The sequence below is a fragment of the Equus asinus genome, chromosome 10 (genome assembly GCF_041296235.1).
Source record: "Equus asinus isolate D_3611 breed Donkey chromosome 10, EquAss-T2T_v2, whole genome shotgun sequence".
NCBI lineage: Eukaryota > Metazoa > Chordata > Mammalia > Perissodactyla > Equidae > Equus > Equus asinus.
The window spans coordinates 76,310,015-76,333,062 of NC_091799.1; the positions used below are offsets into that span (position 1 = coordinate 76,310,015).

General features: G+C 40.2%; 1 protein-coding gene and 1 long non-coding RNA gene across 6 annotated transcripts in view; one reads left to right on the forward strand and one right to left on the reverse strand.

The window, feature by feature from the left end:
• The first annotated feature begins 7,354 nt into the window (after window positions 1-7,354).
• Window positions 7,355-15,424, forward strand: LOC123289610 (uncharacterized). The gene is made up of 3 exons (XR_006533675.2): window positions 7,355-7,484; window positions 9,855-9,917; window positions 14,842-15,424. It is a non-coding gene; the product is annotated as an uncharacterized lncRNA (long non-coding RNA).
• A 146-nt stretch (window positions 15,425-15,570) lies between these two features.
• The window catches only part of C7 (complement C7), a 95,915-nt gene continuing 88,437 nt past the window's right edge, over window positions 15,571-23,048 (reverse strand). For all 5 annotated transcript variants that reach the window (XM_070519715.1, XM_070519716.1, XM_070519717.1 and 2 more), the window contains 3 exons: window positions 20,878-20,968; window positions 18,269-18,453; window positions 15,571-16,812 (listed from right to left, as the gene is read on the reverse strand). In XM_070519715.1, coding sequence (XP_070375816.1) covers window positions 16,631-16,812; window positions 18,269-18,453; window positions 20,878-20,968 — 458 coding nt within the window. In that variant the 3' untranslated portion in view covers window positions 15,571-16,630. The remainder of the gene's footprint in view (window positions 16,813-18,268; window positions 18,454-20,877; window positions 20,969-23,048) is intronic.

Here is a 23,048-nt window from a genome sequence, read left to right on the forward strand (position 1 = left end):
AAGGGGTGGAAGACAATACTCCAAGCAAATGGCAAGCAAAAGAAAGCAGGTGTTGCCATATTTACATCAGACAAAGTAGACTTCAAGATAAAAAAAGACAATGAGAGACAAAGAGGGCCGGTATATAATGGTAAAAGAGACATTCCACCAAGAAGAAAAAACACTTATGAATATATATGCACCTAATACAGGAGCACGAAAGTATATAAAGTAACTATTAACAGACCTAAAGGGAGAAATTGACAGCAGCACAATAATAGTAGGGGACCTCAACTTCCCACTTACATCAATGGATAGCTCATCCAGACAGAAAGTCAACAAGGAAACAGTGGTCTTAAATGAAACACTAGACCAGAAGGGCTTAATAGATATATAAAAAACATTCCATCCAGAAACAACAGAATACACATTCTTCTCAAGTGCACACGGAACAGTCTCAAAGATAGAGCATATGTTGGGAAACAGGGCAAGCCTCGACAAATTTAAGAATATTGAAATCATGTCAAGCGTCTTTTCCAACCACTATGCTATGAAACTAGAAATCAACTGCAAGAAAAACCCAGGAAAGCCACAAAATATTGGAGATTAAACAACAATGCTACTGAACAACCAGTGGAAAATGAAGAAATCAAAGGAGAAATCAAAAAATACCTAGAGACAAATGAAAATGAAAATACAACATACCAACTCTTATGGGATACAGCAAAAGTGGTTCTAACAGGGAAATTGATAGCAATACAGGCCCACCTCAACAAACAAGAAACATTTCAAATAGGTAATCTTCAACTACACCCAAAATAATTAAAAAAAGAAGAACAAACAAAGCACAAAGTCAGCAGAAGGAGGGAAATAATAAAAATTAGAGCAGAAATAAATGAAATAGAGATTTAAAAGACAGAAGAAAGGATCAATCAAACTAACACCTGGTTCTTTGAGAAGATAAACAAAACTGACAAATGCTTAGCCAGATTCACTAAGAGAAAAAGAGGGCAGGTTCAAATAAGTAAAATTACAAATGAGCATCCAGCCCAGTGGCACAGCAGTTAAGTTTGCATGTTCTGCTTTGGCAGCCCAGGGTCTGCTTATTCAGATCCTGTGTGTGGAGCTACGCATTGCTTATTAAGCCATGCTGTGGCAGGCATCTCACATACAAAACAGAGGAAGATGGGCACAACTGTCAGCTCAGGGTAAATCTTCCTCAGCAAAAAGAGGTGGATTGACAGCAGATGTTACCTCAAGACTAATCTTCCTCAAAAAAAAAAAATTAGAACTGAAAGAGGAGAAAAGACAATGGACACCACAGAAAACAAAGGATTATAAGAGAATACTATAAAAACTATATGACAACAAACTGGATAACCTAGAAGAAATAGATAAGTTTTTAGACTCATACGACCTCCCAAAACTGAATCAAGAAGAAATAGAGAATCTGAACAGACCAATCACAAGTAAAGAAATTGAAACAGTAATCAAAAACAAAAGTCCAAGACCAGATGGCTTCTCTGGAGAATTCTACAAACATTCAAAGAAGATTTAATATTATCTTTCTCAAACTATTCCAAAAAATTTAAGAAGACGGAATGCTTCCTAACTCGTTCTGTGAGGCCAACATTACCCTGATACCAAAACAGATCAAGAACAACACAAAGAAGGAAAATTATAGACCAATATCGCTGATGAGCACAGGTGCAAAAATCTTCAACAAAATATTGACAAACCAAATACAGCAATACATTAAAAATATGATACACCATGATCAAGTGGGATTATACCAAGGACACAGGGATTGTTCAATGTCTGCAAATCAATGTGATACATCACATTAACAAAGTGAGGAATAAAAACCACATGATCATCTCAATAGATGCAGAGAAAGCATTAAACAAGATCCAACATCACTTCATGATAAAACCTCTGAATAAAATGGATATAGATGGAAAGTGCCTCAACATGATAAAGGCCATATATGACAAACCCATAGCCAACATCATACTTAACAGTGAAACACGGAAAGCCATCCCTCAGAGAATAGGAACAAGACAAGTGTGCCCAGTCTCACCACCCCTATTCAACATTGTACTGGAGGTTTGGGCCAGAGCAATTGGATAAGAAAAAGGAGTAAAAGATATCCAAATTGGAAAGGAAAACGTGAAACTTTGGCTGTTTGCAGACCACACGGTTCTTTATATAGAAAACCCTAAAGAATCCACCAGAAAACTATTAGAAAAATCGACAACTACAGCAAAGTTCCAAGGTACAAAATCAACTTACAAAAATCAGTTGCATTTCTACACACTAATAACAGACTAACAGAAAGAGAAGTCAAGAATACAATCCCATTTACAATTGCAACAAAAAGAATAAAATATCTAGGAATAAATTTAACCAAGGAGGTGAAAGACTTAGACACTGAAAACCGTAAGACATTATTGAAAGAGATCAATGATGACATAAAGAAATGGAAAGATATTCCATGCTCATGGACTGGAAGAACAAACATAGTTAAAATGTCCATATTACCTAAAGCAATCTACAGACTCAGTGCAATCTCAATCAGAATCCCAATGACGTTCTTCATGGAAATAGAAAAAAGAATCCTAAAATTTGTATGGAACAACAAAAGACCCTGACTAGCTACAAAAGAAATCTGGAGACATCACAATCCCTGACTTCAAAATATACTACAAATCTATAGTAATCAAAACAGTATGGTACTGGCACAAAAACAGACCCACAGATCAATGTAACTGAATCGAGCCCAGAAATAAAACCACACACCTATGGACAGCTAATCTTTGACAAACTAGCCAAGAACACATAATGGAGAAAGGAAAGTCTCTTCAATAAATGGTATTGGGAAAACTGGACAGCCACAGGCAAAAGAATGAAAGTAGACCATTATCTTACACCATGCACAAAAATTAACTCAAAGTGGATTAAAGACTTGAATGTAAGACCTGAAACAGTAAAACTCCTAGAAGAAAATATAGGTAGCACACTCCTTGACATTAGTGGTAGCAGCATCTTTTTGAATATCACATCTACTCAGGCAAAGGAAATAAAAGAAAAAAACACATAGGACTACATCAGACTAAAAAGCTTCTACAAGGCAGAGGAAACCATGAACAAAATGAAAAGACAACCCACCAGCTGGGAGAAAATATTTGCAAATCATATATCCAACAAGGGGTTAATTTCCAAAATATACAAAGAACTCATACAACTCAACAACAAAAAACAAACAACCTGATCAAAAAATGGGCAGAGGATATAAACAGACATTTTTTCCAAGGAAGATATATAGATGGCCGAGAGGCACATGAAAAGATGTTCAACATCACTATTAGAAAAATGCAAATCAAAACTACTATGAGATATCACCTTACATCTGTCAAAATGGCTATAGTTAACAAGACAAAAAATGACAAATGTTGGAGAGGATGTGGAGAAAAAAGAACCCTCATACACTGCTGGTGGGAATGCAAACTGGTGCAGCCACTATGGAAAACAGTATGGAGATTTCTCAAAAAATTAAAAATAGAAATACCATATGATCCAGCTATCCCACTACTGGGTATTTACCCAAAGAAAATGAAATCAACAATTCAAAGAGATTTATGCAACCCCTATGTTCATTGTAGATTATTCATAATAGCCAGGATGTCCAAGCAACCCAAGTGCCCATCAACTGATGAATGGATAAAGAAGATGTGGTGTATATATATACAATGGAATACTACTCAGCCATAAGAAAAGACAACAACATCATTCCTTTTGCAACAACATGGATGATCTGGAGGGTATTATTATGTTAAGCGAAATAAGCCAGACAAAGAAAGACCAACACCATATGATGTCACTCAAATGTGGAAGAGAAACAAACACATGGACAAAGACAACACATTAGTAGTTACCAGAGGGGAACAGGATGGGGCTAAAAGGGTAAAAGTGGTAAAGGGGAACATATAGATGGTGACAGATAAAAATTAGACTATTGGTGGTTAGCATTATGCAGTCTATACAGAAACTGATATATAATAATGTACACCTGAAATTATACAATGTTATAAACCAATATGACCTCAATGAAATAATTGAAAAAATAAATAGAAGCAAAAAAAAGAAATCCTTCCTTCTACACTATCTACTGTTTCCTCTAAATATTGTCAGAGGTAAAGCCTGAGGGTTAAATTGACCAGTGCCCTAACACCTTGTTCTTATCTGCATGTTCTTAACTGTGCATGTTCTTAACTGCACAGTGGTCAAAAAGAGGCTCTATCTTCACAATGGAGAGCCTGGAGAATCACTTATTATCCTGCAGGACAGGTTAACCAGGATGTTTTTAATTTTTCAGAGCAAGTAGTGGGGAGCTGAAATTTATCTTTACCTTAATTTCAGTGAAATCATAAGAATATCATTAATTACCCCATATCCAACCCTCAGAGGCTTTGCTCAGGATTGGGATCATGAGAATGAGCGAGGTCTGTGGATGGGGGTAGACAGGTCTGTGGGCAGGGCTTGGGGGATGGCCATTTTCCTGTCTGTAACATTTTCTAGAGGATAGAATGAGGCCCCATCTGACTATAGCAAAAAGGGTTTAATAAGAGATAGAGATGACTAAATAGCAAAAGGCCAAATATTGAATGACAAATCAAGTTACACTGTATCTAGAAGACAGTGGGTAGCCAAAGGAGGTTCTTGATCAAGATAGTGAAATGATAAAATCAGTACTTTAGCATGTGATTAACAGAGTAGATAAACCAGTAAATCAGACAATAGGTGACGGGCTTTTTGGACTAAGGAAATATTATAAGAAGAAATGACAGGGCCAGAAAGGAGATTGAATCAGTAAGCAAAAACCTCCCAAGAAACAAAAGTCCAGGACCACATGGCTTCAGTGGTGAATTCTACCAAACAATTAAAGAGTTAATACCAATCTTTCTCAAACTCTTCCAAAAAATAGAAGAGGAGGGAACTCTTCCAAACTCATTTTACGAGGTCAGCATTACCCTGATAGCAAAACCAGACAAGGATGCCACAATAAAAGAAAATTATCGACCAATATCCCTGCTGAACAGAGATGCAAAAATCATCAACAAAATAGTAGCAAACCAAATTCAAACAGTACATTAAAAGGATCATACACCACGATCAAGTGGGATTTATGTCATAATTTAGTTCACAGAGATCTTGATTACCTTTCCCTTTTACAAAATATCACACTGACTTGTATTGAGGACATGATGCTGATTGGACTGAGTGAGCAAAAAGTAGCAACTATTCTAGACTTATTGGTAAGACATTTGCATGCCAGAGATTGGGAAACAAATCTGATGAAATTCAGGGGCTTCTACCTCAGTGAAATTTCTAGGGGCCCAGTGGTGTGGAGGCATGTCAAAATATCACATCTAAGCTGAAGGACAAGTTGTTCTTCTGGTCCTTCCTACAATCAAGAAAGGCACAACAGCTGGTGGGCCTCTTTGGGTTTTAGAGGCAATGCATTTCTCATTTGGGTGTGTTACTCCAGTCCATTTACCAACTCACTCAAAAGCTGCTAGTTTTGAGTGGCGCCCAGAAGAGAAGGCTCTGCAAGAGATCCAGGCTGCTTTGCAAGCTTCTCTACCACTTAAGCCCCGTGATCCAGCAAATCCAATGGTATTTGAACTGTTGATGGCCGATAGGGGTGCTGCTCAGAGCCTCTGGCAGGTCCCTATAGGGGAATGACAGTGCAACGCCTTAGAATTTTGGAGCAAAGCCCTGTCATCCTCCACAGATAACTTTTCTCCTTTTGAGCTCTTGGCCTGCTACTGGGCCTTAGTAGAGACTGACACTTAATCGCAGGTCATCAAGTTACCATGGGATCTGAGCTGCCCATCATGAACTGGCTGTTATATGACACACCAAGCCATAAATTTGGGTCTGCACAGTAGCACTCCATCATCAAATAGAAATAATGTATGTGTGATCAGGGCTGAGCAGGTGAAGGCACAAGTAAATTATATGAAGAATTGACCCAAATGCCCATTATCCCTACTCCTGCTACATTGCCTTCTCTCTCCCAGTGTACATGTATGGCCTCATGGGAAATTCCCTATGAACAGTTGACAGAGAAAGAGAAAACTAGGGCCTAGTTTACAGATGATTCTGCACAATATGCAGGTACCACCCATAAATAAAGAGCTCTGTAACTACAGTCCCTTTCTGGGACATCACTGAAGGACAGCAGTGAAGGAAAATGCTCCCAGTGGGAAGAACTTTGAGCAGTGCACCTGGTTGTTTACTTTGCTTGGAAAGAGAAATTGCCAGACATGTGATTATGTACTGATCCATGGGCTGTGTCCAACGAGTTGGCCAAAAGGTCAGGGACTTGGAAGGAACACGATTGGAAAATTGGTGACAAGGAAATTTGAGAAAGAGGTACATGGATAGACCTCTCTGAATTTGCAAAAAATATGAAGATATTTGTATCCCGTGTAAATGCTCACCAAAATGTGACCTCAGACTTTTAATAATCAAGGGGATAAGATGACCCATTTTGTAGACACCAGTTAGCCTCTCTCCCCAGACACTCTTGTAATAGCCCAATGGGCTCATGAACAAAGTTGTCGTGGTGGCAGAGATGGAGGTTATGCATGGACTCAGCAACATGGAGTTCCACGCACCAAAGCTGGCTAAGGCCGCGGCTGAGTGCCCAATCTGCCAGTAGCAGAGACCAACACTGAGTTCTCATTAAGGCACATTCCCAGAGTGATCAGCCCAGTAGCTACCTGTTAACAGGTTGATTACATTGGAGGGCTTCTATTATGGAAGGGACAATGTTTTATTCTTACTGAAATAGACACCTCAGATATGGATTTGCCTTCTCTGCACCCAATTCTTCTGGCAAAACTACCACCTGTGGACTTACAGAATGTCTTATCCACTGTCACAGTATTCCATACAGCATTGCTTCCAATCAAGGAACTCACTTCATAGCAAAAGAAGTTCTGCAATGGGCTCAAGCTCATAGAATTCACTGGGCTTACTATGTTTCCCACCATCCTATAGCAGCTGGCTTGATAGAATCATAGACTGGCCTTTTGAACACTCAGTTACAGTGTCAGCTCGGTGGCAATATCTTGCAGGCTTGGGGGAAAAGGGCTATATATGCTCTGAATCAGCATCCAATATATGGTGTTGTTTCTCCCATAGCCAGAATTCAGAGATCCAAGAATCAAGGGATGGAAATGAGAGTGGCATCACTCACTCACTGACATCACGTCACTCACTCACTGGCATCATTCACTGTTACTCCTAGTAAATCATTAGCAAAATTGTTGCCTCCTATTCCTGAGATCTTATGCTTTGCTAGCCTGGAAGTCTTAGTTCCAGAGGGACGAATACTTCCACCAGGAGACACATCAGTGATTCCACTGAACTGGAACTTAAGGCTGCCACCTGGCCACTTTGGGCTCCTCATGCATCTGAATCAACAGGCAAAGAAGGTAGTAATTGTGTTGGGTGGGGTGATTGATTCTGACTACCAATGGGAAGTTGGACCACTACTCCACAATGGAGGCAAGGAAGAGTATGTCTGGAATACAGGAGATCCCTTAGGGTACATCATAGTATTACCATGCCTTGTGATTAAGGTCAATGGAAAACTACAACAACCCAATCCAGGCAGGACTACTAATGACCCAGACCCTTCAGGAATGAAGTTGTGGATCACTCCATCACGTAAAGAACCACAACTTGCTGAGGTGTTTGCTGAAGGGAAAGGGAGTACAGATTGGGTAGTGGAAGAAAGAAGTTATAAACGCCAGCTGCAAACACATGACTAGTTACAGAAATGAGGACTATAATTGACATGAGTATTTTCTACTTATTTTGTTATGAAAATGTGTATTTTGTGTATTAAGCAAATATCATTTTTTTCTTTCATCTCCTTATCATGCAACATGAGATCATTTACTTTATATCATAGCATTTAAGTATTGTTGATTTTATATCATAGTATCTAAGTTATGGGATGTCAAGGAGAAGAATAAACACCACTCAAGCTCTTTACCTCTTCTTCTTGAGAAGGAGTGAGTAGTTTTCAGTTGTATGTAGAATAGCTGTATCATGTTAGGTGGAATTATGACCTTGTTATTGTCTTTATTTGGAGATTAAGTATGGTTTATAGAGATGGGTATGGGTGTCAGGATAACAAGGGGGTGGACTTACGATGGTTAATTTTTTATGTCAACTTGAGTGGGCCACAAGATGTCCAGATACCTAGTTGAACATTTTTTTCTGAGTATGTCTGTGAATATGTTTCCAGAAGAGATTGGCATTTAAATTGGTGGACCGAGTAAAGCAGATTGCTGTCCCCAATGTTGGTGGGCATCATCCAACCCACTGAGGGCCCGAATAGAACAATAGAACAAAAAGGCAGAAGAAGGTTGAATTCTTTCTCTCTACCTGATTGCTTGAGCTGAGATATTGGTCTTCTCCTGCCCTTGGAGACTTCTTAGCCTCCATAGTTACATGAGCAAATTCCTTATGATAAATTTTATATATTTTATATATACATACATACATACATATTCATATCCTGTTTCTCTGGTAAGTCCTGACTAATACACTCTACTTGTATATACACCACTTATATATACTACTGCTATACTAGTCAAAGCAAAATTGGAATAGCTATGTTAGTACCAGTCTAAGTAGACTTCAAAACAAAGTCTTTATCATAGAAAAAGAAATTTTATGGCAATAAATGGGTCAATTCATCAAAAAGACATAACAATCCTAACAGTTTATGCACCTAATAACATAACTTCAAAATAGATGAAGCAAATACTGATAAAATTAAAGGAGAAATAGATAAATCCACATGTATAGTTGGAGATTTCAAGACTCTCAATAATTGATAGAACAAGCTGACTGAACATCAATAAGGATATAGAAGACTTGAACAACACTATCAACCAACTTGATGTTATTGACATGTACAGAACATTCCACTGAACAACAACAACAGAATGCAACTTCTTTTCAAGTGTACAGGAAACAGTCACCAAAACAGACCATATTCTTGGCTGTAAAACAAATCTCTGTAAATTTAAAAGGATTGAAATCATACAAAGTGTGTTCTCTAACCACAATAGAATTGAACTAGAAGTTAATAACAGAAAGACATCTTGAAATCTCCAAAATATTTAGAAAATCAAGTATTGTTTAATAAAACAAGCCAGTGTTTATTAAAGTGCAATATCCTCAAGACCAAACCTTTCTACTGTCATCGCCAGGTGGGTGAACCCCTAGACTCATTCAAACACAAACACACACACAGACACACACACAGAGTATAGACTCGTGCAGCACGAGAGTTCCAAAAACTTTCAATTCATTTTAAAAGATCATTTTGAGAAATTCATCATTTTTATATAGCTGAATCTTTTTGAAAAGAGCTACAAAAGTTTAACTACTGTGTTTTTATTTCAGTAGCCAAATATTATCCTGAATCTTGGCTTATTTTGACCAAAGATAGCAAAAATTTTAGAACCTGTTAAGGTCTTCTGAGAAGTGCTATTACTGTCTACAACGTATCAGAATAGTGGTGAAGAACACGGTTTTCTGAACCAAAGGGCTTGGATTTGAATTCTGGTCCTCCATTTGCCATCCGTGTGCAGTCAGATAAGTTTCTTAGCTTCTCTACGCCTCCATTTCCTCATTTATTAAATGAGGCTAATTATAGTAATTATTCACGGTGTTGTTGGGCTGATTAAGTGAGCTGATGTATGTAAAGTGCTCACAGCAGGGACTGGCACTTGATAAGCCCCATAGAAGATTTGGGTTTAAATATTAATGCTGCTCTTTTCCAGAATTGAGGTCTTTGCAGTCTACATCCCAAGACTGACTTCCAGTGTTTCTTCTCGGAAGAAATGGTACGTCCTAGCCTGAGTTCCTTAGGACTTGTTTTAGGCATTCAAAGCACTGCTATTATAACATAAGAGAAAAATGTCTCCTAGAATATGCTGAGAGAATATGTCAGTCTCCATAAATTTACCTTGATCTCTGCATTACTTGCCAAGATTGCTAAAGGGCAAGCTTGTAAGGCAGGATTCCTCACAAACCCAAATGAAGCAACAGGTTTGACCAATAAATCACAGCGGTATCTTCTACGTGCTGAATGTGCCCCCTCAGAATTCATGTGTTGACATAGCATTGGAGATTGGACTGGTGGTTACCATTGGGGAGGGGGGAGGGGGGAGGGCAAAAGGGGTGATTAGGGTCACATGTGAGGGGATGCACTATAATTAGTGTTCGGGTGGTGAACATGATGTAGTGTATACAGAATTCGAAATATGATGTACATCAGAAAAAAATAAAAATTAAAAACAAAATTTCTGAAAAGCAAAAAAAAAAAAAAAAGAATTCATGTGTTGAAGCCTTAACCCCCATTGTGATGGTATTTGGAGGTGGAACCTTTGGGAGGTAATTAGGTTTAGATGAGGTCAGGGGTCATAAGGGCAGAGCCTCCATGATTGGATTAGTGTCCTTATAAGAAAAGGAAGAGAGCAGAGCTCCCTCTCTTTCCACCATGTGAGAACACAGCAAGAAGCAGCTGTCTGCAAACCAGGAAGAGGGCCCCCATCAGACACCCATCTGCTGGGACCTTGATCTTGGCCTTCCCAGCCTCTAAAACTGGGAGAAATAAATATTTGCTGTTTAAATCACCTAGTCTATGCTATTTTGTTATAGAACCCAGAACTGACTAAGACAGTCTTGTTCTTTCTCCTGCCAAAATGGAGAAGGATGTTCATCAGAGGATCATAATTCCCAGTCTGCATCCAAGGGAACTGTCTGCTCCAGCCACCTCCACAGTTAGAAGTCGGAGCAGCAGTCTCTTAATACGCCGGCATCCCAAGATCAACTTTCCCAGAACTTAAGCTTGTTTGTCAATATTGTTTAGATCTCAGGAATTTCTGTTTCCTCCTTAAGTCCTCTGCCTCATTCTCTACCACAATTCTCAGCAGCCAGCTTCCTCACCCTCAGTCAGTCCCCCACAGGAAAAGTGAGAGGAAATCTCCTATCTATATTCAAAAGAAAGAAGGAGGAGAATTAGGAGGGACATAGTTCCACGGCACAAAAGATAAAGCAAACCTATTTAAGTCTAAGTTAGTATTTCAGAGTACCAGCCCTATAGGTGTAGCAAGAGACCACACCCACACAGCTCATTAACTCCACCCCTGTCTGGCAAGACACAAATCAAACATAACATCCACATGTCTACAAGACAGTAAAGAGATGTAGGGTAAGTAGGTAGTTTCCTGAGCCGGGGAGACGGTAAAGAGGCCAGCACTGTGTGAAAAAGGATGAGTACTACCTGGGAGGAAGAAGAGCCATTTCTAGACTAGGTCTTCTGCTAACTAGCTATATGACTATGGAAAAGTGACTATGAAATGGACATTTTATTGAGCACATACAGCCAGTGTACTGAGCAACAGGGGGCACAGAACCGTATACGACCACCTCTACCCTCTCTACTCTCTACCCTCTAGAATCTACCCTCACAATCTAGAGGAGGTTTTGGAGCCAGATGTCTTCAAAGGCGCCTTTCTCTCACATTTAGTGAATCTGTGCACCATGTCCACGGTAAACAGCTAATCACTGTATTTTTAAGAGACTTAAGATTCTTTGGAAGGCTCCTTATCATCATACCAAAGTAGTTAATCCTACAGGGCCACAATCATCCAGATAGTGGGCTTGGCCATAGTTTTACATCACACCTGACTTCAAGTGTTCCTCTTGGCGCTCAATATTTGTGCAGAGAAGAGTTCCTGCACTTAGAGTTCAGTTGGGGCTCTTTATTAAATATTGTCATAATACTTTATTAAATACTTGGGTTGCATATGGTCTAATAATACACCAATCCTGAGCCTTTCCCCTTACTCACTTTCTCTTGAGGATGTCTAGTAAACTTTCCTTTGATGAGAAAATTCCATTTCACTATTACAGAAAATTTCTCTGTTCCCAGCCCACTTGGTTAGCTCGTTATTACACAACAGACATTCATTTGGCAGCGTACATGCTTTACTCTTCCAGTCAAGGCTTCCCTGTCTTGAACCTCATTGATCTGTTATGTACCTAAGGCCCATCTCCTAGAATTCAGTACAAGTCTCCCCTCATCAGGATGCATGGAAATAACAGTGATAACACAGCAGTTCTTTATGTTTGTCCTTTCACAGGAAATTGTCCTCAGCCTGTGAATCAAAAAGAACAGTTTATTGCTCTTTCTTCTCCTGCCCACCTTCTCACCTTCAGGCCCTATTCCTTCCGAAACAATGACCGTCTTTCCATCTGGTCTTGTTAACCCATGGCTGAAAAAAGCAAATTTTCTTGTGTGGTTGACACTTTGAGTGTAAATCTGGAGCTGTGCCTGACAGGAATAAATAAAAGACAAATTGTAGTTGCTGTGGTTGTCACAGGAGGGACTCCTGTCATGCGATCAGCTTTCTTGTCCCCAAATGTGTGAACTGCCTGACAGACCAAGGTAATTGAAAGGCGTGCATATACCCTGGTTTTTCAGATATTAATGGAAATTGCTTCCTACTGCAGTTGCTTTCTGGCTCAGTGTTCTAAAAGAGAAACAGGTCATTTCATTTCCTGCAAAGTATTGAAGACACTTTAACCAGTCCATCAAGGAAGAAAAGTCTCAGTGGAGTGGTAGGTCGCAGGACTGACGTGGCTGCTCGGTTCTGCTAATCCTATACTAAGAATGGTCCAATCTCTCTCTCTCTCTCTCTCTGCTCTTCTTTTCATTTCTATTCTCTTCTCTTGTCTATACTCCCCCTCTCTCTCCTACTTCAGAGAGAGAAAGAGTAGTACATGCACCTGAAGACCACTTCACCTTGTACCCAAAGTATGTAGCATCTTAGTTTTATTATAGTTGCAAGGACCACCTCCACTAGCTATTATGCTCATCTTACAAATAATCCAAACTCCTATGATGAGTTATTGTGTGTGTGAGTATGTAGATATAAAAAACTTTGGTAGGTATAGAAAGAAAATGTAGAACAAATGTTAAACTATGGGGTTCAAAAATATTGATTAATATACAAATTAATCTTAACCAAAAGGAAAAGTTGATTAACCATTTATGTGCGGGCACATAATAAGCTGTTTCAGGGAATGCTGGGTAAACCAACTGCCCAGCAACTGCGTCTCTGAGCAGCTAGTTAGCATCAGGATGGGTTCACGATTCCCATATGAAGCTGAGATTACCCATGATCTGCTTGGCAGAGAGGGAGAGCCTGCAATCAAATTAGCCAGTTACCTGGCTAGTTGCTAGTAGCTCGGAGTTCCAGGGGTCATTTTTCAGATAGTCCTGCGTGCCACTCTGCAGCCCCGCCACACCCCATCTGAATATCAAGAACCTTCCCTTTGTTTTGAAGGAGATTATAAGCATCCTGGACTGTTGATGGTGGGGAGGGAGATTACGTGCAGACCAGTTTGGATGCGGCTCACTAAATCTCAGGGCATCGATAAGCAGCACTTCTGCCAGTCAATGTTAAGAAATGTGTGGTGTGTCACAAGAAGGTGCTGTCCAATGCAATTAGGGGATCTTCCAAAGTGGCTTCTCTGCCCAGGTGACTTACAGGGTCCACTTAAATTGTGAGTAATGGTTTGTAGGATGTGGCTTGGCTCCCATGTAGCTCCCTGAAGCTAGTGATGGTTAATGCACCAGACAATTCCTTCCTCTCCATGTTCCCCCCTAGGTCCAGATGACTTTAATCTCAGTACTTTCTGCCTTCTCCTCCAAGGTTATTTCTATCCTAGCCCAGGTGAACCTCACCTGGTCTGAAGCAGAGAGAAGGGCAGACAGAGGGAATTCTTACAGTCCCTTGGTTCTCTTTGCAATCAATTTTCACAGCACAAGTAGTCCTCCTAGCTTTCCTTAAAGCTTTCTATTTAAATGTTCCAGAACTTCTTTTGGAACTTTCAAAACATTTTGAAAGATTCAATGTTGAAAGTTACTTTCTCCTTGCAGACCTGCTGCAACAATCCTAATTCTCTCATAGACAATTGCAAATGTCTCTAACTAGAGGGAAGGTCAAGGATAAGGATGTTCAGAAAAGGAAAAAGAAGGCATGATACTTAGTATTTCACTACAGCATCTCTCTACAACCTCATTCACTGCTCACCTCCTTCTCCACCAACTGGTCATTAATCCCTTGCTTCTCCTTCGCTAACTCTGGGAAACTTCTTTCTCAAACCTCTTAGTTGTCAAATCTGCTAGTTTCCTTTTTTGGACCTCATTCTCTTATAGCATTTGCTAATGATGACCATATCCTCTGTGTTAGTTAGGAAAGGAGAGTGGTGGTACATAAGTAGTAGACATTTAACTCCATACTAACTTAAGAAAAGAGGAGAAATTATGGAAGGATCCTGATCTATCTCCTCCCAAACAAATTACTTGCTCAATTCTTTGTTTGGGGATCTGCATCTGGGCCCGGCATTTTCAAATCTACCCTCCACCCATGGTGGAAATTAACTCCATAATACCTCTAACAAACGCAGTTGGCCTCAAACATTTCTGAATATTATTGTTTCCAATCAATTTAAATCAGCCTCCTTGTAATTTCCACATATTATATCTGAATCTTCACTCAAGGGACAATTTGGCATACACATTTTTTCAGGTGAGAACATATTGGTACAGCCATTGTGGAAAACAGTACGGAGGTTCCTCAAAGAATTATAAATAAAATTACCATATGATTTAACAATTGCCACTACTGGGTATTTATCCAAAGGAATTAAAATCAGAATCTCAAAGAGATATCTGCACTCTTATGTTCATTGCAGCTTTATTCACAAAAGCCAAGATATGGAAACAACCTCACTGTCTATCCATGGATGAATGGATAAAGAAAATGTCGTATATACCTACAATGGAATGCTATTCAGCCTTAAAAGAAAAAAGAAAAGAAAAGAAAATCCTTCCATTTACAACAGTATGGATGGTCCTGGAGGACATTTATGCTGAGGGAAACAAGCCAGATAAAGAAAGAAATACTGTATGATCTCACTTGCATGTGGAATCTGAAATAATCAAACTGTTACAAGCAGAGTGTGGAATGATGGCTACCAAAGGCTGAGGAGAGGAAGAAATGTGGAGGTGATGGTCAAAGGGTACCAAGTTTCAGTTATGCAAGATGAATAAGTTTGGAAATCCACCACACAGCATCACTATAGCTATGTGCTAACTATAGGACCTATAGCTAACAATACTGTAATATATGCTTAGAATTTCTAAGAAGGAAGAGCTTATGTTAAGTGTTCTTACCACAATAATAATAATAATATTGGGGGTGGGAGGAAACTTTGGGAGGTGATGGATATGTTTATGGCCTTTATGGGTGTATACTCTTCCCCAAACTCATCAATTTGTATACATTAAATATGTACAGCTTTTTACATGTCAATCATACCTCAATAAAATAGTTTACAAAATAAAACTATACTAAAAAAGAGCACATTAGCCAGTATTCAAGGAAAGATTCTTTAAAATTAAACATAATACAGATCAAAAACTTCCAAAGAACAGTACCTTTAATGAGCTTTTTAATCATTTTAACTAAAATTTTGTTGAAATGCATCAATATCAAAAAATACAGAGATATTATTTGTATATAAAAGCATATTTTAAATTCCATTTAAGCCCACTCATTTCACCTCCCACAGCTGCTTTTTTGTTTCAATGGAAGATGAATAAAGAATAAATAGAAGGCCAGCGCTTCCAATTGATCTACCTAATAGCCCCCTGAAAACCCTAGGTATGTATCCACATTAGAGAAAACTGTTCTCTCACATCCACCATCGCTCAATCGCCCAGGCATGAACTGATGCTTCCTACAAGCGGAAAGGGGAGGTGAGGGGAGGAGCAAACTGCAGGTCTTGTGTTTGACACATACTAAAGAAAAACCCCAAAGAGAAGACTGAATTGTGTTTGGGCTCACATAAGAAGGCAGGAGGCGCCCCATGACCATAGCGTGGTGAATCCCGCTCTGACATTTCAGTGGTTCAATCTCCGGACACACGTGGGGCTTGAGTCAACAAGGGGAAGGTGAGATTACTACTTGGGACGGAATCATTGCATCTGTCTTTTCCCATTATAGTCCCCTTCCTATTTGGTTTCACGGAGGGAGGTCAACCTCTCTGATGTTTCTGTTTCCCTAATCAATTTGTAGAGTGCATTCTGGCCCACAGAGAGGTCAGTTATACGTAAAAGAGTGGTAGGGCTAAATGGAGCATTCGAGTTTCTCTGGTCTAATCCTCTAATTTTCAGATTAAAAAGTCAAGGTCCAAAGAAGTTAGCAATTTTTCCAACACACCGTTAGCTCATGCAAAGATTCATGAATATTCTTCATCCTGACTGACATTTTAAAAAAAGAAGAAAGAGTATCCGGATTCAGGTTTGGGGGAACAAGGGGTTGTGTTCATGCAGGTGGCTGGAGCCGAGGACAGGAGCGGAAGGAATAAGACTGTGCCTCCACGCTGGGAAAGCTGTCTGAAGTGCCCCAGCTATGCAGATCTTTTAATTCGGCAACAGCGTGCTGCTGGATTCCGAGCAAGCCACGGGGCACCTGGGAGCCTACTGGGTTCCTGCTGCGCAGGGCGTTATACTGGTGACAGAGATGCTCTGCCCCCCGCATCGAAGGGTGCCAGCCTCACACTCCGTCATCGTCTGCTCCTTGCCGTTCACTTCCACACAGACGCTAAACCCTTCTTCCTCACACTCCGATGCTTCTCTGCAGACACATTTGCTGCTCTGGTCTGGAAAAATAAGTAAGAGAGGCTTAATGACCCATCGCGACGTCGGGCGAGCCCAGGCACATTATCTCGAAAGTCATGATGTGGTGATGAGAGAGCTACAGAAGCTCCTGCCTGGAGTAATGCAGTCAACCACCCCCGGGAAAGGCAGTAGGACCAGAAAAGCGACGCATTTTGCTCCGCTCAGCATAAACAGGTTTCGAGGTTGGTGCCAGGATTTCTATTGGGTGGACCGATTTGGGGTGGTTCTCTCTTCCATGCTGCTGCCCATGTGAACCAGAAACTGAGGGACGGAATGAGAAGACTTCCACAAAGAGCTGAGAGACAAGGCTCTGAGAAACAAAGAAAAAAGACTTCACCTAGCTTGGAGATAGAGGGCATGAAACGCAAAAGGCTACACTCCCATAAAAACAAACCAGAAATGAGTTAGGGAGGAAAGTTAGGGAGAAATGAGTGTGTGCAGAAGGTGAGAGGCTGTAATACCCAGCCAGGTGTCTCCAGAAGGAGAGAAACAAGGTCAGCCAGCTGACTGTGGTGACTGCCAAACCAGAACTGACCCAGACGTGGCTAGAGTTACATATGTCACCGTCTGCGCTGCAAACCATAAGACTAAGGGGAAAGGTGCCCGGCGGATACAGGCCAGCAGGAGGAGGGCCTGAAGAGCTGACAGAGACCTTACTGATCACGTAGTCCAGCTCCCAAATTTCCAGTTGGGGAAACTGAGGGCAGTGACTTGGCGCCACAACCCAGCGCCTTCCCCTTCGTTCTACAGCGAAACCCTGGGAGGTGTGTCCTGGCAGTGGTGATGGTGTTCAAGATCACTGTGAGCGCTACTTGGACATAGCACTAGCAAATATTGACTCACAACTTGAGAAAGTAACTCTTTCCCCTATTCTCTTCAAATCCTTCTGATTACTTTTAGGAGGGTGTCGGCTTGGCACTGGTATGCTTTTAACACCCCTCTAACACTTGCTAAACTCCTTTATCCCAAAGAAACAGCATCCCTCAAGCTCCCAGCAGCATCTGGCTAGAATCTACCACCTTATTTTGTTTCATTATATGCATTTTTCTAGTTACCTAATATTTACGGCAAGTGATATTTCCTTTTAAGAAAGTGATATAAAGTTTCTTTTTTAAAAAGTTATTTTTATGGTCTATTTTTTAAAATGAGTACCTAACATGTATAGTATAAGGACAGAGCAAAAATCCTGAAGGTGGAATGGGGATCACTGAGGTTTGCGAGGACATTCAGACCATCAGGGATGGGTTCTTGTCCTCTTCTGTGCCTGATCCACCCTGCTCCCCACGGAGTGCAGGCGGGGAGGGCAGTTCGCGCTCACACCAGTCTGAGTCTCTCACATCTTCAGGGATCTGCTTTGATCTGGTGCTAAACTAGAAAACTACATTTTCAAAAACTACTTTGGCATTCTTATAGTTACAAATATGAAATGCCCCTTACCATCACATTTTCCCCATAGTGGACACACACCGCAAGCTTTCTCCGCGGAGGCAGGCAGAGAACAGCTCTCTCTACCTGTAAGAGTATAATTTCTGCCCTGACAGCGGAGAACATGCATCTTGCAAACTGTCAGAGGCAGTATCCTTTTGGTCTTCTCATCTCGAGCACATACATCCAAGGAGGATCTGAAACAAATTTTTTAAATTACATTATTTACAAAGTTTTCACTCTTAAAAGCTGAGGATGAGAAGTGAAAGGGGAGGTTCTGAGCTCAGTGCCTCAAATGGTATCACCCACAACAAAATGATAAAGCAAAAACTCAAATCCCCTTCATTCCTGGGGCCCAACCCCCTTAGATCTTCAAAATGAACCTATTTCAGTCTTTACGTGTTCACAAATTGTACAAGCTTGGATATCTAGTGTATATCCAGCTTTCTCTAGAATAGCTCAGATACAGCAAATTGGAAGAGAAGGCAAGGTCTGTTAGGGACAGCTGGTGGCTTGACAAAGAATGAGACAGAAAATCAGCAAAGATCAGACATTCAAATAGTTGAATGAGACCACTGACTGCAGGAGGAAGCGGCTCCTCGAAGCCCGGCAACCTTGAGAGTTCATGTCCATAATACAGCAATGACCAACAGTTGTGGGCTGAATTCTCAAGGGAAAATGAAACTGTGTTTTTCAATGCTATTTTTTAAAGTATCTATGTTTAGGGGCTAACCCAGTGGCACAGTGGTTAAGTTTGCACACTCTGCTTTGGCAGCCCCGGGTTCATGGGTTTGCATCCCCGGTGTGGACCCATACATGGCTCATTGTGCCATGCTGTGGAGGCATCCCACATACAAAATAGAGGAAGATTGGCACAGATGTTAGCTCAGGGCCAATCTTCTTCACCAAAAAAATTTATTTTTAAATCTATGTTTACAAAATAATTTAGAAATATTTCCATAAAAATTTTTGCTTTCTTAAGCATTGGTGCTAAAATGGTGAGATCCAGGTTTTCAGAAATGTTACTAATAAAAACAACCACATTTCTGAAAGCTGATGGATAAGGAAGGCATTACTGTACTGAAACCTTAGACAACAAGGTATTTTTATATAGTAGGCAGTGTCTATTTTTATTTTTATATATATTTAGCTCTACTATTTTCTTCTCCGACCAAGAGCTAAATTTACTTGGAGTTATTTACATAACAAAAAGAAATCTTTGTATCTCTCTTTTATCTGCTTATTTAAACCTTAAATAGAAATACTCAAAACAGCTTAAACACAGAGACTTTACAAGGCCACCTTGTTATCAGTATCTGATATGGAAACTCACACCATGTCTATAAACAGCAGGCTGCAGACAAACTAAATGAATCTGGAGAAGTTAGAGGATTAAAGTGAATCAAAGTAAACAATGATAAATAGAAATTAACAGCACAGTCAGAATATTCTGGGCTGACCGCTATTGCCATTTACACTACTGAGTTGTATTATCCTTCTCACAAGAAGTTACTTCTTATAAGACCCCATCATAGTGACCATTACTCACTGTAGGTGTTCAAGGAGTTGGATATGTATTTTGATGACAATAACAATTAAAAGCCAAGTAATTGATCAGTAAATTTGTATTTTGATTCTTAACCTTAAAGATGACCAAAAAGTCTGGGGGCCAGGATGGCTCCCATTTGCCTCTCCACCTTCACTCTCCATTCTTCTCCACCCCGCCTGGGAGGCTGACAGGTAGGGGCCATATCAATAGACTTCCTTGTCCTCTAGCTTCAGGTGGTTTGATCAAAGGGGAGCACTGGCAGGAGATTGGAGGGAGGGAAGAGAGTGCAGCTGGAGTGTTTATTCTCCTAGCTCACTCTTGGGGGATCTCTGAGGTCCCTAAAATGAGGACTCAGCTCCTCCTCAGCTGCCATCTCCACATAGCCTTCTCTGTCTTCAGTTTTCTTACATGCTCCTCCCCTCACTCCTTCAGGCCTGGGCATGGATACATACCCGAGCTGTCACCAGTCCAGAGTACCACCCTGTGACATGCAGCTTCCTTTACTTTGAACACTTGTGTAAATAGTCCCACCAATAAACCTCTTGTCCTAATTTAATCGTGCCATCTGTATCCCACTAGGACCACGACACAGACATCTGGTAACTACTTCAGATACCCACTTACAATGGAGTGATTTCAAGTTGGGTGGCATTCCTGCAATGCAAATCTGGAGACGTGGATATTTCAAGAACCAGAAAAGCAGCTGCTTTTTGGTCTATCAGTATTGCTTTAAGAGTTGACGTCTCAAGGGAATTTCAGCCGGGATCCTCTCATGCTCTAAATCCTTAGGCAGCAGCTTTGTCATGTTGCCCCATTTTATATATGGAACAAGCAGTGCTCAAGTACTGCTTCAGCCTTCCTCACTAGCCAGTTTAGAACACTGCTTAATGCCACCAGTTGTCAGTCCTAGTGACCCAGGCAAGTAACAGGCAGCAGATAGGCCACATTAAAATGCAGAGAGCCTTAACTCTTGGTAAGCAACACCTTCAATCTAACAAAGACTAGCGTCTGAGAAATCATTTCATTTATCTCGAATAAAATAAAATGAGAAGTGAGCAAAGACAGAGCTTACCCACACTCATAGGGCATTTTACAAACACATCTTGAATTCTTTAGTTTCTCCCAGCGCTGACATGCAGGCACTGTGTGTGTCGAAGGGGCCCCTAAAAGAAAAGGATGAGGATGAGAAGAGGAGGCAATCATTAGGAGAAGAACTTCTTCATGGTAAACAAGGCATTATTCCAATTGTTGAATCAGGCTCTGTAATATTCTCAACTGCCACAAGTTTGTACAGTAAAAAAGTAAATCTTTAAAGCATTTTCCAAGAGAGAGAGCATTCTACAAATAATTTCACTGATCCTAATAGCTACCATTTCTGGAGCATTTTCTATTGGCCATGCACTTCTTATACAGTGTGATATTTAATCCTCCTCAACAAATGCCCATTTAAGAGATGAAGAAACTAAGGGTCACAAAAGTTAGGAAATTGGTGCTAGTTCACACATTTAACAAGTTGACCAAGCCAAGATTTAAGTCCATATTTGTCGGAATCCAAGGCCAGTAGAGCAGGCTCCCTTTTCTCAAGAAGCTGGTGCTGACAGACTGTTGTTTGGACCTCATTTTGCCCACTGTGCTTATAATGGGACAGGCAGCAGCAGCATAACTTGACTTATACATGGCAAACTCCATGGTATCCTGAGGAGATCCATAGTAACCTCTTACATGTAAATGTCCAAGTGGTCTCCGCTCAACAGTGAGTAAATGCCTGGAGTTACTTACATTCATAAAATCCTTTCCACTGCTTTGTGTTTTCTACAAACTGATTAAAAGTCAATCAGCTGGAAAACACCTTGGTCCAGCTTACAAGAGCACACTCTGACTGCCATCTCTTCAGCTATACCTAATTACAATGTGAAAGACCTAAAGCACTCCACTATGTCCACCTCCTGCCAGCTTCATTACAACAGAATCCAGTGGCATATACTTTCCCACCATAACACTATTACCTGTTGGATATATCTATAAAGGTAGTTTAGCAGAAAAACATGTTCTTATGGATGCACAAACTATGGATTACTTCCTTACTTTGGAAAACTTAAGAACTTTAGACATGAAGGTAAAATCTCATGAACAATTCATAAACCTGTAAAAATGGTAGCCATATGAAGCATGTCTGTCACGTCCAGCAATATCTGTAATGAGTATTCATTCTTTAAAGACTTCCCTTTAAAATGATATTATCCTAAATGGAGTGTAGTATCTTGAATTGGATCCTAGATCATATACAATATTAGTGAAAAAACTGGTGACATATGAATAAAGTCTGTAGTTTAGTCAATAGTATTGTACTAATATTAATGTCTTCATTTTAATCTATTAAATTATGTCAAGTCATGTGAGATGTTAATATTATGGGAAGATGGGAAAATTTGGAAAGATGGGTAAACTACAAGGAAACTATATTTGCAACTTTTCTTATTGCAAAATAAAATGTTTGTTAAAATGGTGTTACCTAGATCAGCACTTCTCAACCAGGGGCCATTTTGCCCTCCCCCCTCCCCCAGGGGACATTTAGTGATGTCTGGAGACATTTTTGGCTATTATAACTGGGTATGAGTTTTCTACTGGCATCCTAGTAGGGTTCTATAAGTGTCCTACTGGCATCTAGTGACAAGGACTAAACATCTTACAATGCACAGGACAGGCTCCCACAACAAAGAATTACCAGACCCAAAATTCCAATAGCATAGAAGTTGAGAAATTCTAATCTAAATGTGCCAAAACTAAAGTTCAATGACAAAGCTGTGTAACTTAGTTCTGCATTATGATTAGAAGTTTATTTGCTGGAAGCGGGGGCATGGGAGGGGACTTGGAGGAAAGTAATCACAGGGTACAACGTTCCAGTTCTGAGACAGATGGGTACCAGGGAGGCAATGATCATTACAATCACTGTGCTAACACTGCCGCATTGTGCACAGGAAGGTTGCTGGGAGGGTGGATCTGAAGAGTTCTCATCACAAGGAGAAATTTTTTTTCTTTTCTTCTTACTGTATTTTTGTGAGATGATAGATGTTAACTAGACCTATTGTAATCATTTCACAATATACGTGAAGCAAACTATCACACTGTACACCTTGAACTTATACAGTGATGTATGTCGAATTATTCCTTAATAAAACTGGAAAAAATATTTTTAAAAAGAAGTTTATTTGCTTATCATTCATAAGGATGAAATTTTAGATT